This window comes from Amblyomma americanum, chromosome 8 (assembly GCF_052857255.1).
Source record: "Amblyomma americanum isolate KBUSLIRL-KWMA chromosome 8, ASM5285725v1, whole genome shotgun sequence".
Taxonomy (NCBI): domain Eukaryota; kingdom Metazoa; phylum Arthropoda; class Arachnida; order Ixodida; family Ixodidae; genus Amblyomma; species Amblyomma americanum.
In genome coordinates, this window is record NC_135504.1 from 34598899 (window position 1) to 34617051 (window position 18153).

The 18153-nt window shown below is 46.8% G+C and overlaps 1 protein-coding gene across 1 annotated transcript in view; it reads right to left on the reverse strand.

Moving 5' to 3' along the window:
* Positions 1–17636, reverse strand: part of LOC144102295 (uncharacterized) — a 26118-nt gene extending 8482 nt beyond the window's left edge. The window contains exons 1-6 of the mRNA XM_077635599.1: positions 17214–17636; positions 13273–13513; positions 10764–10917; positions 7697–7806; positions 4315–4462; positions 1333–1500 (exon numbers count right to left, since the gene is read on the reverse strand). Coding sequence (XP_077491725.1) covers positions 1333–1500; positions 4315–4462; positions 7697–7806; positions 10764–10917; positions 13273–13513; positions 17214–17508 — 1116 coding nt within the window. The 5' untranslated portion in view covers positions 17509–17636. The remainder of the gene's footprint in view (positions 1–1332; positions 1501–4314; positions 4463–7696; positions 7807–10763; positions 10918–13272; positions 13514–17213) is intronic.
* Between the last annotated feature and the right edge of the window lie 517 nt (positions 17637–18153).

Here is an 18153-nt window from a genome sequence, read left to right on the forward strand (position 1 = left end):
GGCAAAGAACAGTTATCATGGCATGAACTACAGAGCTGCGTAGATTGAAAATATGAGTGGCGGTGGCGTGCGTCACATGAGTGCAGCGCCGCGTGTATAATAGGCCGACAGGCGCTGTAGTGACGAATAACGTACACCTTATACTGTAACAACCCTGCAGCAGCATCGCAGTCATATGAATCAGGCAACGTCAAATACTAGTAGTTGGGATACGACGCCACAGGCCTATGTATTTGAAACAATCACACTTTGTTCACGGTTAAACTGTATTCTATTTAATTAGTTATTCCGCATACTGGCTGCAAACAGACGAAGCAAGAGTAAGTACATTGACTTCATCAGGCTAAAATCTCTCCCTGGCGAGGGAACAAGTAGAATACTCATGGCAAACCAAGCAAAGTCTTCAAGGCGTTTAATGTTTGAATTACGTGTACTACACTATTTCTTCAACGTCATAAAAATGTACAGATAAATTAGTGGGGACACTTAAGCGCTGCCTTAAGAGTATGACGCAATAGCGTAATGGGTTAATTCCCATATATGCAGAAGGCCATATACCCCTCGTGACGCGATAGTACAGCGAGCGGTTAAGCGATGCCCTACTGCCCTGCGATGGCAGGTGCTCCCAGCGGTGGGCCTTGTGCAAACTAGGTTGCTCTTCCCGATCGATCAATCATTAATCTAACTGCCACCTTCCACTGTGGGCAGGTTGGGATGACGCCGCAAGGTCACGTGTCCTTGGTGGCCCACCTGCCTCCCAGGTTGCTCTATGGAGACCCCCAGCCAGAGTCAGGCCCGTGATATTTCCCACAATGGCCTTTAACGCCATCGCCTTAAAACGGCTTCAAAGCGCCATTCATGCTGTCAGCCCCGGTCCTAGTTTCAGTCATAATAATAATAATAATTGGTTTTGGGGGAAAGGAAATGGCGCAGTATCTGTCTCATATATCGTTGGACACCTGAACCGCGCCGTAAGGGAAGGGATAAAGGAGGGAGTGAAAGAAGAAAGGAAGAAGAGGTGCCGTAGTGGAGGGCTCCGGAATAATTTCGACCACCTGGGGATCTTTAACGTGCACTGACATCGCACAGGACACGAGCGCCTTAGCGTTTTTCCTCCATAAAAACGCAGCCGCCGCGGTCGGGTTCGAACCCGGGAACTCCGGATCAGTGCACCCTAACCACTGAGCCACCGCGGCGGGGCAACCTAGTTTCAGTCACTACTCAACCTTACGTCAACGGCAACGCGGGTACTTGCGCCCGTTTGAAAGCGTAGAAGCAGCCGCACATCACCACTTCTTTTGCACAGAGAAAATCATCAGACGGCGTACTTACGCCGTAGCTAACGTAAGCAGTCCCGTTCCTGCATCTCTCGAAGAATTCGAAATTGGACGGGTTGTTCCATACAGCCATGTACACCCTGTTTTGAAGTGTGAAAGAGATGGCCATGGATATGTTGATGTTGTTCGACATTGTCCAGTTCAAGTGAGACATCGCTTCCAGCTGTGCGGGAGAGAGGGAATGAAAAAGACAGAAACGATGATGAGAGAAAGCAGATAAATGCACTTGCACGCTTTTGTCGTCTACTCGCCGTATATATACAGCCGGCCACATCTTTAGCTAGCGTGCTCGATGGCTAGCTAAAGATTTGGCTGGCTCACTTTTAAAAATGGTCTATAGACAGTCTAAAGACTTCTTATAGGCTCTATTGCCTTCCCATAGATATTTCCTTGTATCTATTCAGAGTCTATTAGCTGTCTATAGAGAAATGTTTACTAAATGCGTATGGCCATAAATCTATAGATTGTCAATAGACTGTGTATAGGATTTGCATTGCCTATAGAGTAATCTGTAGGGTTTGTCTATAGAGAGTCTATAGACATTCTCGACTTCATAGACAAAAGTCTATGGACAGTCTATAAACTGTATAAAAAATTTTGGTAAGGGCTGTACACAGAGTGCCCGCAGTTTGGCTAAGGTTGTGAGCCGCCGTGATATCACTCGTTTTTTCAGTGTCGAGAAAGTACGGATACCTATGCGCTTGTACTGAAAGCAAGAAAGAAAACTTGGATCGAGGCTGCGGTACGATGCACTGGAGACATGCATATGTGAAGTGCGCTGAAGGGTTTTACGAACGCGCCCTGTCATGTGGCCACTCCTAGATAGGACTAACTGGCCGGTGCCTCAATGAGCCAACAAGTGAACATGAGCAAATGTTATAAGAAATGATAATAATAATTGGTTTTTGGGGAAAGAAAATGGCGCAGTATCGTCCTCATATATCGTTGGACACCTGAACAGCGCCGTACGGGAAGGGATAAAGGAGGGAGTGAAAGAAAGGAAGAAAGAGGTGCCGTAGTGGAGGGCTCCGGAATAATTTCGACCACCTGGAGATCTTCAACGTGCACTGACATCGCACAGCACAGAGGCGCCTTAACGTTTTGCCTCTATAAAAACGCGTCCGCCGCGGTCGGGTTCGAATCCGGGAACTCGGGCTCAGTAGCCGAGCGCATCATTGCTGTTTCTTCTTTATGTTAATGACATCGTCTGTATTAGTAATCTTCCAACCTTTGTGATTTACGCTGATGACACCACTTTATTCTTTAGAGCTACACAGCTGCCAGATCTTGAGAAACAAGCCACAAAATGTTTACAGTCACTCCAAGAATGGTCTCAAAATAATTTATTAAACATAAACACTGCAAAAACGAAGGCCGTGCTTTTCCGGCCTCGTAACAAGTTGACAAATATGCCACCACTCTGTTTAAGGATCGGCAAGTCGCTCATCGAAACGGTCCCTGCGGTCAAAAGTTTAGGTGTTATTTTTAATGAGCATTTGAGTTGGAATGATTACGTTGACATGGTGATGAACAAGCTGTCAAAGGTTGTCGGTATTTTGTGTCGACTGAGATATTTCATGCCGAAGAGTATCAAGAAAATGTTGTATAGTGCACTTTTTTCCTCTGTTGTAAATTATTGTTTTTTGGTGTGGGGTACCACGTCTTTTACAAATATTAACCGCTTGTATCTTCTTAAAAAGAAAGCTGTTCGAAATATTATGAATGCTCCTCGACTAGAACACACCGAACCGTTTTTCTATGAACTTCGAATCATCCGTTTGCCACAGCTGTACGAAGTTTTACTTCTACAACGGTATAAAGCCGGTGTTAATCACCATAATTGCAATATGCTAAATCTGTCAGGATTACAATGCAATGAGCCAAAGTACACTACACGTGCGATACCCAAATGGTATGTGTCTAGGATGCACACAAATTATGGTTATCAAATGTTGAGCTACACTCTCCCACATCAACTAAATAAGGAGTCCGAATTGATGTACAGCTAATGCAAATATGTTACTTTTGTTCATTTTCTTTTTTTTATCCCTGGAAGTGCTACCATGTTGTGTACCACTGCAATGCCCTTGTGGGGTGCGTCGGCCTCGTCAAGCCTTCCCAATGGCTTTTTGTCGGCGCACCCAACATCGTCATGATGTTAAATAAACATGATTGATTGATTGATTGATTGATAACCACTGAGCCACCGCGGCGGGTCAACACTGACGTTAAAGAATTCGTGTTTCTGCACAGCATTAGCCAAGCCAAGTACGAAGTGTCCACTTCCCGGCATTAATCCGTTGGTGGATGAGGCGCTCCTTACCTACTCGCACAGACGGTTGCACCTCTCGTTGCCCCGGTAGCATTGTGAAACACTATGGTTTAAACTCTTCATTTTTGTAGCGTTCGCATGCGACTCCCCAAAACTACCAATCTCTCCACCCACCCCACCAAATCTTTACACCGGGCATTCCCGTCGCCAGGTGCAATTTATGCGTTTGTTTGTTAAATCACCTGCGTTTTTTGTTTCGTTGTATATAATATAATTGGTTTTTGGGGAAAGGAAATGGCGCAGTATCTGTCTCATATATCTTTGGACACCTAAACCGCGCCTTAAGGGAAGGGATAAAGGAGGGAGTGAAAGAAGAAAGGAAGAATAGGTGCCGTAGTGGAGGGCTCCGGAATAATTTCGACCACCTGGGGATCCTTAACGTGCACTGAGATCGCACAGCACACGGGCGCCTTAGCGTTTTTCCTCCATAAAAACGCAGCCGCCGCGTTCGGGTTCGAACCCGGGAACTCCGGATCAATAGTCGAGCGCCCTAACCACTGAGCCACCGCGGCGGGGCGATTGTTTCGTTGGCAAGCTTCTTTTTTCAGCAGAGACGGCCCGAGAAATAATAAGCAACCAGCATGGGGAATTGGCCACACGCGTAACACGTAAATGAAGAGACGCGTTTTTGTTCGACACACTTACGATTGAAATGCAGTTTCTGATGGTGGATCTGTCGATGTGTGATGGGTAATCCAGGAATGACGTTGGCAGAATCTTGCAGCCAGGAATGTCGTACTGTATGTAGGATTTGTGGGTCACAGCTATGTAAAGCGAAGGCTTGAAGATGCTCCTGCAAGCCGTGCGCACCCGGGGGACAACTTTTTATGACGTGGTATTACCAAGGAGAACCACAGTCATGCAGGCACGAGATCTACGAGAGAGGCTAGCCGCATGCTGAGTTCAAGCGCAGGACCGGCAATAAACTCAAGGTGCCTATTTTTATTTATTTATTTGCAAATACTGCAGGCCCTTCTCAGGCCCATGCAGGAGTGGATACAAGGTAGAATAAATGACAATAGTGGATTAAACAAGGAAAAGAATCATATGCACAAATAAACACAAATTAATAATTTCATCATTACAGAGACATCACGATGGGAAAGATGTTATATCAAGGTGATTAATATGTTTTAAGAAATATTCGAGTGTGTTGTAGTTCACAACAGTAGATGTTTATTCCAGTCATAGCTGAAGGGAACAAGGAATTTTTGTGACCACTAACGTGGCTGATGGGTTGGCGAAGTGCCTTCATATTGTTAGTTCTCTAGGAGTGGCGGTATGGCTCCTGAAGGTATGCTACTCTTGTTATGTTGAAGTGTTCGTGATAAAGTCGGTACAAGAATAGAAGTCTCGATGCTATTCTACGCTGAGTTAGGCTATGTAGATATGCTTTCTTTAGTGGGCTAATATGCTCGAATGCCTGGAACAGTTTGAGTATATAAAGCGTACCCGCTAGGTTCAGAATTCGTTCTAATTGGCTTATTAAATATTTCTGCAAAACAAACTTCCTTTCAGTACGAAAGCGCTAACACGCTCACAAACACCAATCAAGAATCTTCTCATTCTTGGATCTTAAATCTTGTCATCTTTAGATCTTGTGCCGTTGCCTAGCAGCAGCAACGCCACGTTAAGGTAAAGAAAAAATGAAACCAATATCCATGACTTGGAGTCGAACCTGCACCTGCGCGAAAGCACCAGCTGCGCTGGCCGCTGCGCGAAAGCACTATAGGCTATCACCGCAGCTGAACACGCGTCGGGTTATACTGTTGTTGTTGTTGTTGTTGTTGTTGACCTCACAAACACACTCTTGCTCTTCTTCTTCCTCTTAAAACATGGCACGTACCCACATGAGGGGATTGGCCAGGGTGTAGTGGCATAAACAACGAAATTTCATCATCATCATAATCGTTTTGAACCCTTAAGGATCCTTTACATGCTATTACATAAAGGGGGGGTGAAGAACATAGAACAATACAAGAACAAAGCCAAAGAGGTTGAAACAACAACAAAAAAGAAATCTAGTAAAACAGATACAAACATATAATGAGAGCAATGAGGACAACGAATACAATCAGCAAAATCAAATGAGAACCCAGCTAAAAAAGTTACATAGGTGATTACGACAAAATATTAGCGCAAAGTGTGAATTTTGAAAAAAAAAAATGTATCAATGAAAAACGACAGACGAATATTTAAAGTAAAACAACAAACAGCATTTTGGTGGAAAAGAAGCGCTCGAAGACTCTTAAAAGAGTTTGCAAATCAACCTAGCAGTTGAAATCGTGTAATCATGGAGAGCCCCACAAATTGCATCCAATGCAAATCCTTTGGCGCTCGCGCCGAACGATAACACTGGCAGAAGTAACGGGAGCCGTAATCTGGAGAGAGGGACCTCCAGGTAAATGTTTCGCTGAAGTGCGAATTTTGGACAGCTTGCGCAGAGCATTAATAATAATAATAATTGGTTTTGGGAAAAAGGAAATGGCGCAGTATCTGTCTCATATATCGTTAGACACCTGAACCACGCCGTAAGGGAAGGGATAAAGGAGGGAGTGAAAGAAGAAAGGAAGAAGAGGTGCCGTAGTGCATTGCATAGCGTCGTTTTCGTCCCCTAATACTGCTTCGGGTGTTCCGGCCCTTGCTTTCGCACTATAGCTAGCGTTCTTCCTTTTTGGGTTTTTTTTTCAAATTCAGGGGATAAAAACGGGCGCTATTTTTCAACTTGGTAATAGTGGGAAATCAGGTTTTGTGTGAAAAAAAATCTGAACTTCGGGCCTTTTCAAGTTAAATTTACAAACTGTAACAACTTATTCGATTTTTGTTAATTGACGCGTAACTATTAGGCCATATTTCAGGCTGGTAAGCGGGAATCGGAGTTCTCAAGAAAATATTCCAGAATACGGCGTTTTTTCAATACTTTATAATTACTGGCAGCGAAGAGCCTATCAATTTCGGGGACATGAAACATTTTGTTCACACAATCTGGTCATCGACTGTTTACACGTGCTTGTTGATGCACGTTTGATGCAGACTTAGTCTTCGTGCTTACTCTCGAAGGAAGCTGGCTTCTCAAAGCAGTCAGTTGAAAGAAAAAGTGCGACATTCTTGCGCGCAATATTTGCGCCAGATCTGAGGAGTGGGCTGAGGATTTATGCTGCACTAATTTCAAAAATGCTGAAAACATGCCTACTGAAACGTGCCATATCAGACGCTCGTATGAAAATACGGGAATGTGGAGTCCACAAGATATAGAAAATATATGAAAATCCATATCTTGTGTTTACAGCGTCCATAATCATTCCACATAATTTCCATATGATTTCTGTTGTGTCCTGGGTTTCAGTTTCGGTTTGTTCTAACTGGATTGGATTTGGTCTTGTTTATGTACACCTGTGCTTCATTATTGGCTTAGATTGTCACGTTATTGTTTTCTATGAAAACCAACCCCGCTCTGAATAAAAGGTCATTCTTCATGTCATTCTGAGTCTCGACCCACTTCTTGGGCGGCCCTCCAGGCCGACACTACAACTTCCATGCCGTTTACATGGAGTCATATAGAGTCCGAAAGTTTCCATACGTGCTTCAATATAGTTCATACCAACTCAATATACTACATACTGACTTTGTAAAATTCAATATAGTTCATACCAACTCAATATACTACATACTGACTTTGTAAAATTCAGTATAGTTCATACCAACTCAATATACTACATACTGACTTTGTAAAATTCTTATCGAAACATATAGAACTATGGGGCTCGTGATATAGACTTTCAGTAGGGGTGGATGAAATTTCGAGATAACATTTTCCAGATAAAAGTACCTTCAACATATCAGAGAAATATAAATCGGTATGCGGAATTTAAAACTATTGCTTCGCTTGCTGCAGCGCTCCACCTTTTTAGCGCTGGAATCATCTACGAGTGCACTCCCCTTTATGTAACCGAGAAACGGCGATTTAAGAGCGGTAAATTATAAAGCGCTTGGTAGAAGCCAACGTGGAGTAGAAAGAGACACTTGCGTGGTGTATCGCATCACTTCGTGAGATCCTGGTTGGTCGAACTGTACGCCGATGACGATGTAGCAGGGTCGTTGTGGAGTTACCTTGGTCCGTATAATGGAGTAGATCTTCTGCATGAGGAGGAAAATAATGAACTGTATTACTACTGCATGCCACCAATTTTCACTGAATATTTTGTAGGGCTAAATAAGAACTAGTATTATTCCTGTTGCTGGCTAAAAGCAAATTTCTATTCATATACAGGTAACTTTAGGAGTCTAAGAAAACACGCAGGTTCTGGGTTTCGCAATTTTTTCCGGACTCAGAAATTGAAAGTCGAATTCTGAGATAATGAAATGACGCTGTAACTATCTCGCATAGCCCACGCACCATAAGGGAAGGGACGAAGGAGGGAGTGAAAGAAGAAAGGAAGAAATAGGTGCCGTAGTGGAGGGCTCCGGAATAATTTCGACCACCTGGGTATCTTTAACGTGCACTCACATCACACAGCACACGGGCGCCTTTTTTGCGTTTCGCCTGCATCAAAACGCAGCCGCCGCGGTCGGGTTCAAACCCAGGTACTCCGGATCAGCAGACGATCGAGCGCCTTAACTACTGAGCCACCGCGGCGTGTTATTTTAATAATAATAATAATAATAATAATAATAATAATAATAATAATAATAATAATAATAATAATAATAATAATAATAATAATAATAATAATAATAATAATAATAATAATAATAATAATATAATTGGTTTTGGGGGAAAGGAAATGGCGAAGTATCTGTCTCATATATCGTTGGACACCTGAACCGCGCCGTAAGGGAAGGGATAAAGGAGGGAGTGAAGGAAGAAATGAAGAAATAGGTGCCGTAATGGAGGGCTGCGGAATAATTTAGACCACCTGGGGATCTTTAACGTGCACTGACTTCGCACAGCACACGGGCGCCTTAGCGCTTTTCCTCCATAAGAACGAGTCGCCGCGGTCGGGTTTGAACCCGGCACCGCGGCGGTTGCGTTTTTATGGAGGCAAAACGCTAAGGGGCCCGTGTGCTATGCGTTGTCTTCGTAGTTCTGATTTTTCGCATTTTACAGTTTCGCATTTTAACGCTGTTTGAAGGGCGACAAACATTTGATTCCCAGAACATAAAATCGAGCTTCATCCGACTTCTGACTTCTGAAACAGTGAACACATGTGCAGTCTGTAAGAAATATACATCCCAAGGGGTTTTCTTTCAAGTTGTGTAGCGGGGCTCTTTAGCATATTTGACAGTCCTAGCCTTGGGAGGTTTGAGGACTTAAATTCCTCCTGTCTTCGTGAGATTAGGGTCCCCCAGTATGCAAGGGGAGCTGCAGTGCAGGGCTCAGATAAGTGTCTCTTTGACAAACACTGTACATAAAATAATAAAGCACTTGCCTCTATGTTCCTGCTTATTATAGGTAAGTTCTTGCGACATGCACATTGGTAGTTACATTACACAAACCTCCCTATTTTCATTGAAAAAACCTCTCTCTAAAAATGCGCTATTTTTATTCGAGTTGAAGTATTTTGAAAGCTGAAACCGTGAGGCTAAAGCGCCGGTTTACTGTCCGAATTATAATACCCAACGTTTTCCTGAAGACCCCATGGGCGCAATTCTCGGCCGTGATGGGAGAAGAACGTCTGACACGTAATGAAGCTAGAACCGAAATGCCGGCCCGTGTGCACTGTCCGGCAAGGTCTTTATTTTCCTCTTTCGTTCCAAGATGCTTTGAGGCGCTGCTCAAGGAGGGCGCCACGATCCAAAAACAAACTGGCGTGACGTTCAATCGAAGAAACAGCGGGTGGTCTGTCGGCTTCGTGCACCTTCGCGCGGCGCATGTAATACATTTCGTGTCATCACTGTCTGACTGCTAGTGCTTGACGTAACGCTCATGTATACAGGGTAAGCAACTTTAGCAGAGCGCTACGTGACATTAACCACTTCGTTGTCTTCTAGTCCATGACGCAACCCGGTGCCGTCGAGCGGTAATCCCAATCACGCGAACTAGAAGAACGGCAATGACGATGAAACGGAGGACGTGACGATGGGTGTCACAATAGGGATGAACATAGAAGAGAAGATGAAGAGCTTGCCGCTACGGTGGATGAGAAGATGATTGCATGAGTCCTGACCCACGAAGCCTTCGGACCAGAGGACAGCTGGACTCGACGGCCGAGGCTCATGGACGCACCGAAAGGCATGGATGGGGAGGTGGGGGGGAGGAGGACAGTCTTACTTGTAGGCGTCTTCTCGGGTCAGTGGGGTCATAGGGTCTGGTCGCGACAGCGTCGTCATTTCGTCGTGTCTTCTGGTCGGGGCAGGGGACGGGGCGGGGGTGAGGGGCGAGGTCTTTGCCGCGCGGACCGAGAACACATAAGCGGTGGCTACGGCTTACGCCGGACGCCGAAGCTCCAGGGCCAGGGTGCCAATGATTACTTCGCACTTCCACCAAATGTTATGGAACAGCAAGCCGGTGAATACAGTACGGCATGACGGGTGGCTATGGCATGATTTAATGACAAACGGCCGGGCACGAGCGCTCCCGCCCGCGCCACTGCTTTCGTCTTCTAGTCCGTAACAATATATTTGCCTCTAGTGTTTCATAAGCTTGACGTGTTCCTTTCACAAAATACCTGCGCTGTGTATATGTATAACGTCTACGAAGTGAGTATTCGTTGTAAGTTTCCGAAAAAGTTTACAGTAGGGCCTTTTCGCTCCATATGCTCCATGGGGTTTGCATATGAGCCCTAAGGGAATTATAAGTGATTACTGGGACCACAAATGAGAAACGCTCCGGAGGAAGGACAGACAGGGAGGAAGGCGTCAACCGCGTCCTAGGCTACTTGTCTGATTAAAATGATCAGTTCAGTCTTTCAACTTTTCCGCACGATAGATGGAGCTGCGAGCAGAGAACCAAAAACACGCAGGCGTGTGGGGTTTATAGACCTACGCACCACCAGTGTTCCCCATGTTTTTCTCCTTACATCTCACAGCTTTATGTGTCTCTTTAATCCGCTTATGCACCGAATAGATGTACCTGCCTGCGCATATCTCCTCACCTGAAGGAACTTCAGGACGCCAATGATGACGCTCTGTTGTGTGTTGTTTCCGTAGATGTTGATGACTCCGAAATGAGATATTCCGCGATTCCACAGGTCCACAAGTGCAGGCTCGAAGGATGGACTATAAGACTGCACGTTGATCACGGAAGCGCTGAAAGATATGTCAAACCAGCGAGCAATTGCTCCGTGTCCTTGTAGTTTACACCAGAAGCGGCGTAGTTTCAGCGCAGTTTTTTTTTTCTTTCAACAAAGGCAATATCATTCCAGAGAAACCTAAAAGATTGCTTGATTCATGCTTCTGATCTTAAATAATAAAAATATGTCCTTCATGCAGGATCCGCGTGCATGTTCTACCTGTCCAGAAATACATTGTTCGAAGCTCTTGAGAGTGAGTTTAATGAAGCCCACTACATTTCTTCAGATCGGGTTTCGCTGAGAATTCCGGAGAAAAAATTGGCTGTGGTTTAGCTCTGGTTAAACCTGGAGTGACGTGAGAACTACATCTGGCCGAGAGGAACTCGCGCAGTCGAATTGCAAAGTCAGTCTTTCGCCGCTCCGTTTCGCTCGGCGGCCCTTCTTCACCTTCGTACCTGGACTTGGATTCACTCTCCTCTCTCCACTCCCCCCCCCCCCCCCCACGCGGTTTCGCCGGCAGCCGCCAACCACGTGACCAACCACGTGGCGAACCACATGGCCAGCCATGGAGTTAAAGTGGTGCCACGGAGTTCAAGTGGTGCCAAGCAGAAGGCTCGAAGTGCTAGAGTAGTGTAGCTCTCGCTACAAAACCCCACTTTTCAACTTTCTGCATTCATTAAGGTGTGGCATGAAGCCTTATCAAAAAAGGTTTTGTGAAGAAGACGGGCATTAGCCTAGCCGCACTGCCATAGCTCAGAGCGAGAGCGTGCTGACCTTGAAAGACCAGGGACTAAGTTTTGGACTCTTGACCTAAGTGCTGACCCAATTCCCCTTATAGTTTTATAGGAATGATGTTACCATTAGGCACCAGTCAATCAGTCCCTCTTACAGAACCTGCATTATTCCGTACCACAGTGGAACGTCAGAAGCGGATAGCGGCCTTTACAAAACAATCCACGACGTAAGACTGATGAGGCGCCGAACATGTTATCTCAGCCTTTCAGGACCCAGTTCTGCACAATGGAGATCTAAACCATAATTTCAGCAGGATAGAATATAGTACAGTACAGGCCGAAAATAGATAAGCTGACGACTTGTCATGAGGTCAAAGTAGACGCCAGCGTATCTTAAGGCATATGTTGCTCGAGACACTCAAAGCTTCCATCCACTATAAAATGTTGGCCCTGAATCTCTACAACGAATGGAAACCATTGACTACAGGACGTAGAGCTTCGGTTGCCTTAATGAAAAGTTCAACAGAAATTAATTCAATTTAGAAATAATCAGCCTTGCAGATAGAAAAGTCCTGCTCAGACTTCCTGACTAATTATTCGGAGCGTCATTACGTGGCAGATCATTTGGGGATTGATAACTAAAAAGAAAATGACACCGCTTCACGCCTTTTCGAGTTTAACCGTGACCAATTTTCTGCTAGCATAACTCTATCAGAGCAATGAATGATTCATAGCATTTGACATCAGCCATCTTATTTCTGCCGCAGAACAGAATGACGCAGTCACTCACCGCAAGTGTTTGACAGCACTTTAGATCACGATTTGGGGTGCATAAGTTCATCGCCGCGAAGCTAGCCTCGCAGCCCAATTATTATAGTTCGATTCAAGACTATTCATTCTAATTGCATACAGCCATCGTTTACACAATCCGGCAGCTGTGTCGAAGGAAAACGCATCATATGTTGTTCTCTGCAAAGATGTTTGCCTATCCTTGGTACTTGTATTTAAATCTTGATGAATTAGCTCGTTATAATTACCTGCAGTGCATATACAGGTACATGGGATATATGAAAAAAAAAAAACTCACAGGACGCTTACGACCGTGTAACGCGATGTTCAGCGATAGCTGTTTAGGCGTTTAGTCTATAGAATATATTCCTGGTGCACTGGTGTAGTGGTCAAATGAGGCACCCCTGCACTGGCAGGCGGCTGTTCCAAACAGAGTCACCCTTAGGCTCATGCGACCCAAGTTCACCCTGGTATTAACGCACCCACCAGTTATGCCGACGGCGACTAGAAAGGCAGGAACAGGCGGCCAACACAGCTATCGCTGTAAAAGTAGAGAATACCATTGTTTTGCCCGTTTCTGTCTATAGACTACACACCTTGTAACTTCTGGACGTAGGGAATTTTATGCCCCCTGATCCTTAACTGCAGCGATATATCTTTGCAGACTACGACCAGATACAACTAGTCGAAGCACCAGCAGGAAAGTAATGGTTCACCACTACTACTACTTTGAATTGTCATTGAGTACAACATGGACCTGTATGACCTGGCTCGCTTCTGGAATTCGTTTTCAGATACTGTCGCGTGTTGATGCACAACATTTGGGGCACAATCTGCCTTGCACTCACTCGTTTATGAAGGAGACGCCGAGACCGGTGACCCTCATCGTTCTGGACAAATTGAAAAAGTGCCCCAGCTTGGCATCGTAGCGGTCGCCCAGTTTGTTCTGGCCTCCACGGTGCAAGGAATCGTAGAATAATAGGTCGCAGAATCCATCCGGCGGATCCATGTAGATGGTTCTTCCGTATACCACTTCGTATTGGTAGGTAACGGTGCACACCAGGGGGTAAGGAATCAGAGGAGGCGAGCCTGCGTAGGCCGGAAATATATATGTAGTTCACACGCAGGCAGCTGGAGTCATGCAGCTTGATCTGGGCCCTCTGGTTAGTCTAGCTTTGCTACGGTCAACACTGGAGGAAAAAAAACCAGTAACAGTAAGATCGTGGTCGTTAATTCTGCATTTTCAGTGCTTTCTCCTCTTTAGAATTCACCTTAAAGGTAAAGGCTTGGAGTGTTCATTGCAGGCATGCACGGAAGACGACAGAGAAGCACGCTGGTGCAGAGAGGAAGTTATCGATTGAATGAACTTCCCGAAAATGGAAAACAACAGAGTGGGGCAGGCAGCCACCACTGACCCACCCCGTGATCTTTGCGATAAGATGATGGTCAAGGAACATAGTGAAGCAATAGAGCAGTGCAGTACCAACTAGCCACTTGTGTCGCCTTGCTAACCGATGCGCCAGAAATAATTTGTTTTTTGGGGAAAGGAAATGGCGCAGTATCTGGCTCATATATCAGCGGACACCTGAACCGCACCGCAAGGAAAGGGATAAAGGAGGGACTGAAAGAAGAAAGGAAGAAAGAGGTGCCGTAGTGGAGGGCTCCGGAATAATTTCGATCACCTGGGGATCTTTAACGTGCACCGACATCGCACAGCACACGGGCGCCTTAGCGTTTTGCCTCCATAAAAACGCATCCGCCGTGGTCGGATTCGAACCCGGGAACTCATGCTCATTAGCCGAGCGCCGTAACCACTGAGCCACTGCGGCGGAATAATAATAATAATATTTGTTCCGAAATTATTCCGGAGCCCTCCACTACGGCACCTCTTTCTTCCTTTCTTCTTCTACTCCTCCTGTATCCCTTTCCTTATGGCGCGGTTCAGGTGTTCACCGAGATGTGAGACCGATACTGCGCCATTTCCTTTCCCAAAAAACCAATTTTCATTTTTTCATTTTCCTCTTTGCGAACAAAGATTTGCTTAGAATATGCGTTGCCTTCACGACGCTAATCAGTACGCGCGCCATTAGAAAGATAAAAAGAAACAAATGAAAAATTTCAATAGACGCCTCTACTGTCTCATTCGAGTTAGTCCGACAGGCGCTGGTTTGTCATATCTCGAATGATGGCAGCCAGGCGCGATTGCTTCCAATTTGTACCAGATTGTTGTAGTTGCTTTGGCGCGCTATCTCGATGGTTCCGTGCCAGCTTTAAATTGAGTGCGGCCGAGATCAGCAGGCACTGAGCTCGACGACCACCGAGCACGCTTGTCGCTAACGCCGCCGCCGAGTTATTCAGGTCTCTGTCGGCACGAGTCAGACCAAAGCAGCTCGTTTTTAAAGCCCTTTTAGCCGTCTTCCTGACTGCTGGACTGGACCCGCCGCGGTGGCTCAGTGGTTAGGGCGATCGGCTACTGACCCGGAGTTCCCGGGTTCGAACCCGACCGCGGCGGCTGCGTTTTTATGGAGGCAAAACGCTAAGGCGCCCGTGTGTTGTGCGATGTCAGTGCATGTTAAAAATCCCCATGCGGTCGAAATTATTCCGAAGCCCTCCACTACGGCACCTCTATCTTCCTTTTTTCTTTTGCTCCCGCTTTTATCTCTTCCCTTACGTCGCGGTTCAGGTGTCCGGCGTTATGAGACAGATACTGTGCCATTTTCTTTCGCCCAAAACCACGTTAATGGTTTTCCACCTTAGGAAAACCAGTAACGTGGGACCATTGCCGAAAAACATGGACCCCAATCTTCACGAAAACAGACGAAAAGCGGGGCCGAGTACGTAGAAAGAACGCTAGCCCAGTTAGACAACACCGCATACACGGACGCTGCCGTATGTCCCCGCGAGAGAGAACGCGTAGACGCGACGGTAGGGGTAAACAAGGAAGGAAACATGATCACGTGTGCCACGGCAAAGGCCGTCGGCACAGCGGAGGCCGAAGAGATTGCCCTTGCGCTGGCGGCAGCAGAAGGCTACGGAACGGGCCGATCTCTCAACATATTGACGGACTCGAAGGAGACGTGCAGGAACTACACGAGGGGCAGGATCAGCAGAACAGCCCTTAGAATACTCAGCGGGGTAACCTCCGCCGAGGAGAAACCCAGGCATAACTTAATCTTGATCCCGGGCCACGCGGGCATAGGGGGAACGAAAGGGCAGACAGCCTAGCTCGAGGTAACGCATTCCGAGCAGGGCAGTCAAATGCTCCGGAGCTCCGCCTACAGGCTTGCGAGGGGGGATACGGAGAGACCTTGAACTTGCATAGGGGAGCTAGAATTAGAAATCCACCGCCACACAAAGCCCTAACAAAGGAGGAAGCGACCGGCTGGCGCAGATTACAGACCAACTCCTTTCCTAACCTACACATACTTAAGATGTTCCCGACACAATACAGAGCCACCTGCTCTTGATGCGATGCCACACCTACACTTTACCATATCACGTGGGAGTGTGAACGCAACAAAGCATTCCGCCAACACGAACACCCGAGTGCGGAGCAATGGGAGAGTCGGCTCACCAGCGGCGAGCTCACGACCCAAAGGGCCTTAGTGCAGCACGCAAATGATGCAGCACGACGCAGCCTTGGAATAGGGGCCCACCCTTGCTGACGAGAAGCCTCAAGTCGCCAACGCCAGAGAAGACGACGGATACTTCATAAGCGCGAAACCCTTGAAAGGTCCAATAAAGTTCTCACTTACTCACTCCCCAAAACCAATTATTAATATTATTATGACAGCTGGACTGCCGTCAGCAATACGTGACCATATTGTTACGGGAAGGCATGGCACAGTTCTGCAACAAGCAGGCTTCCAGCAGCTAGCATCCGCGACACAACTGAACGCCTTGAACAGCAAAGGTAAGAGGCTGTGCTGCCGCGTTTACCCTAAGCGCATACTTATCCTGTCATGTTTCTTCTAAAAAGTATAAGTACTTCTAAATACTCGTTTTGCCCCACCTGCTTAAACGTGAGGAAATCAAGGTTAAATCAACTGCTGGAAACAGCCGACCGCCGCATGCGTCTCTTCTTCAGTGTGACTTGAATCATGGCCAAGGCTAAAGGAAGTGGGGCGCGGAAAGTGCGTGACAGCGGCGCCGCCCTCAGAATCACTTCGTACATCGAGATCGTGAATATATATTGAACGTATAAAACATCGTTCATGAACACATTCGATCCGTTCAAGACCGTACTGAGTTTGTTTTTCCCAGCGCCATTGCCTAATAATCCCACCATCGCTAATTCGATCCACACTGGGTCACACACAGTGCCCACACAGTTTCACAGTTGCCCAGATGTCCACGTGTGTCGCGTTAAGTAATGTTGGTCTTGGACATGATGACGTCGCAACGTCGTAGCAAATCCAGGTTTGTAGTGAATAATTGACAAGCTTTCGTATGAAGGTTTTATCCGACAGGGGGCGAACGAGAGAGAAGACACGTGGTAAAAATGATGATGATTATGGATTTTTATGGCGCAAGGGTGTCTATGGCCAAACAGCGCCATGACACAAGGTATTTTTCGATTACTCAAGGTGGGGTCAGGGATTTTTTTCCAAGCATTTCAGCCCTTACTAGCCGAGCGCCAGGCCAGGGGAAAGCTTGTGCCCATTGTATCACCGGTGGGTACCCGGCGGTACTGGGGATCGAACCCCGCACCTCCCTCATGCGAGGCGGATGCTCAACCACTCGGCCACCGCTGCGGTCTCGCGTGGTGATAAAGTACAACAAAACTCACTCATTGGAAGCGCCGTTGTGGTTGTCGTCGATGTGCTCTTCGTGGTTGTTGTGCTTGTCGGGGTCGTTGTGGTACTTGTCGTAGACGTGCTCTTCGTGGTTGTCGTGCTTGTCGGGGTCGTTGTGGTACTCGTCGTCGACGTGCTTGTCGTGGTCGTTGTGGTACTTGTGGTCGGCGTGCTTGTCGGGGTCGTTGTGGTACTTGTCGTCGACGTGCTTGTCGTGGTCGTTGTGGTACTTGTGGTCGGCGTGCTATGTGTGGACGTTGTTTGGCTCTCCGTCTTGGTTGTCGGCATTGCGGTCGTTATTGGTAGCGTGCTGACCTTTGGAAGAATGTCAACTGTCACGGGAGGTAGCACAATAGCCTGCCCTGTTGCAGCCACCGCGGGCTTGTAGGTGGCATCTGGGGTCGTCTCTGCACTGTCATCATCTAACAAAGTAAAAAAAAACATCGTTAGGTCCTTCCAAGAGCGGCGGTAAGACATTAGGTAACGATATCTATGAATAGTGGCAACGCTTGGCCTGAAGTCAGGGTTGGGTTCTGCTGCTGTTTTACATATATTTGTTTACGCCCTTGAGCATTGCTTAAAAAGTTTTACTTAGACAAATACAGGCATATTGAAGAAGTTTGAACGATCTTGATTCATATGTTAAAACTCCTTTCACTGCCAGTGCTCACGGCTTTCAATAGAGGCCTCCAGTGTCCCATTCGAGATAGTCCGAGAGGCGCTGGACACGGCCTTCCCGAAGGGCTTGCAGTCATTTTAACGCGACAGCGTTAAGGGTCCCGTGTCACAGAAAAGCCGGTGTCGTCGGCGTCGGCGGCGTTGGCCGTGAGCGAAAAATCCCTCCTCCGCCTCCGTGCAATGTACGGCACTGCCCCAACAGATAGCGCGCGACGGCAGCGCCTCCCGCTCGTCTCGTTCGGGCGCAGTGGGGCC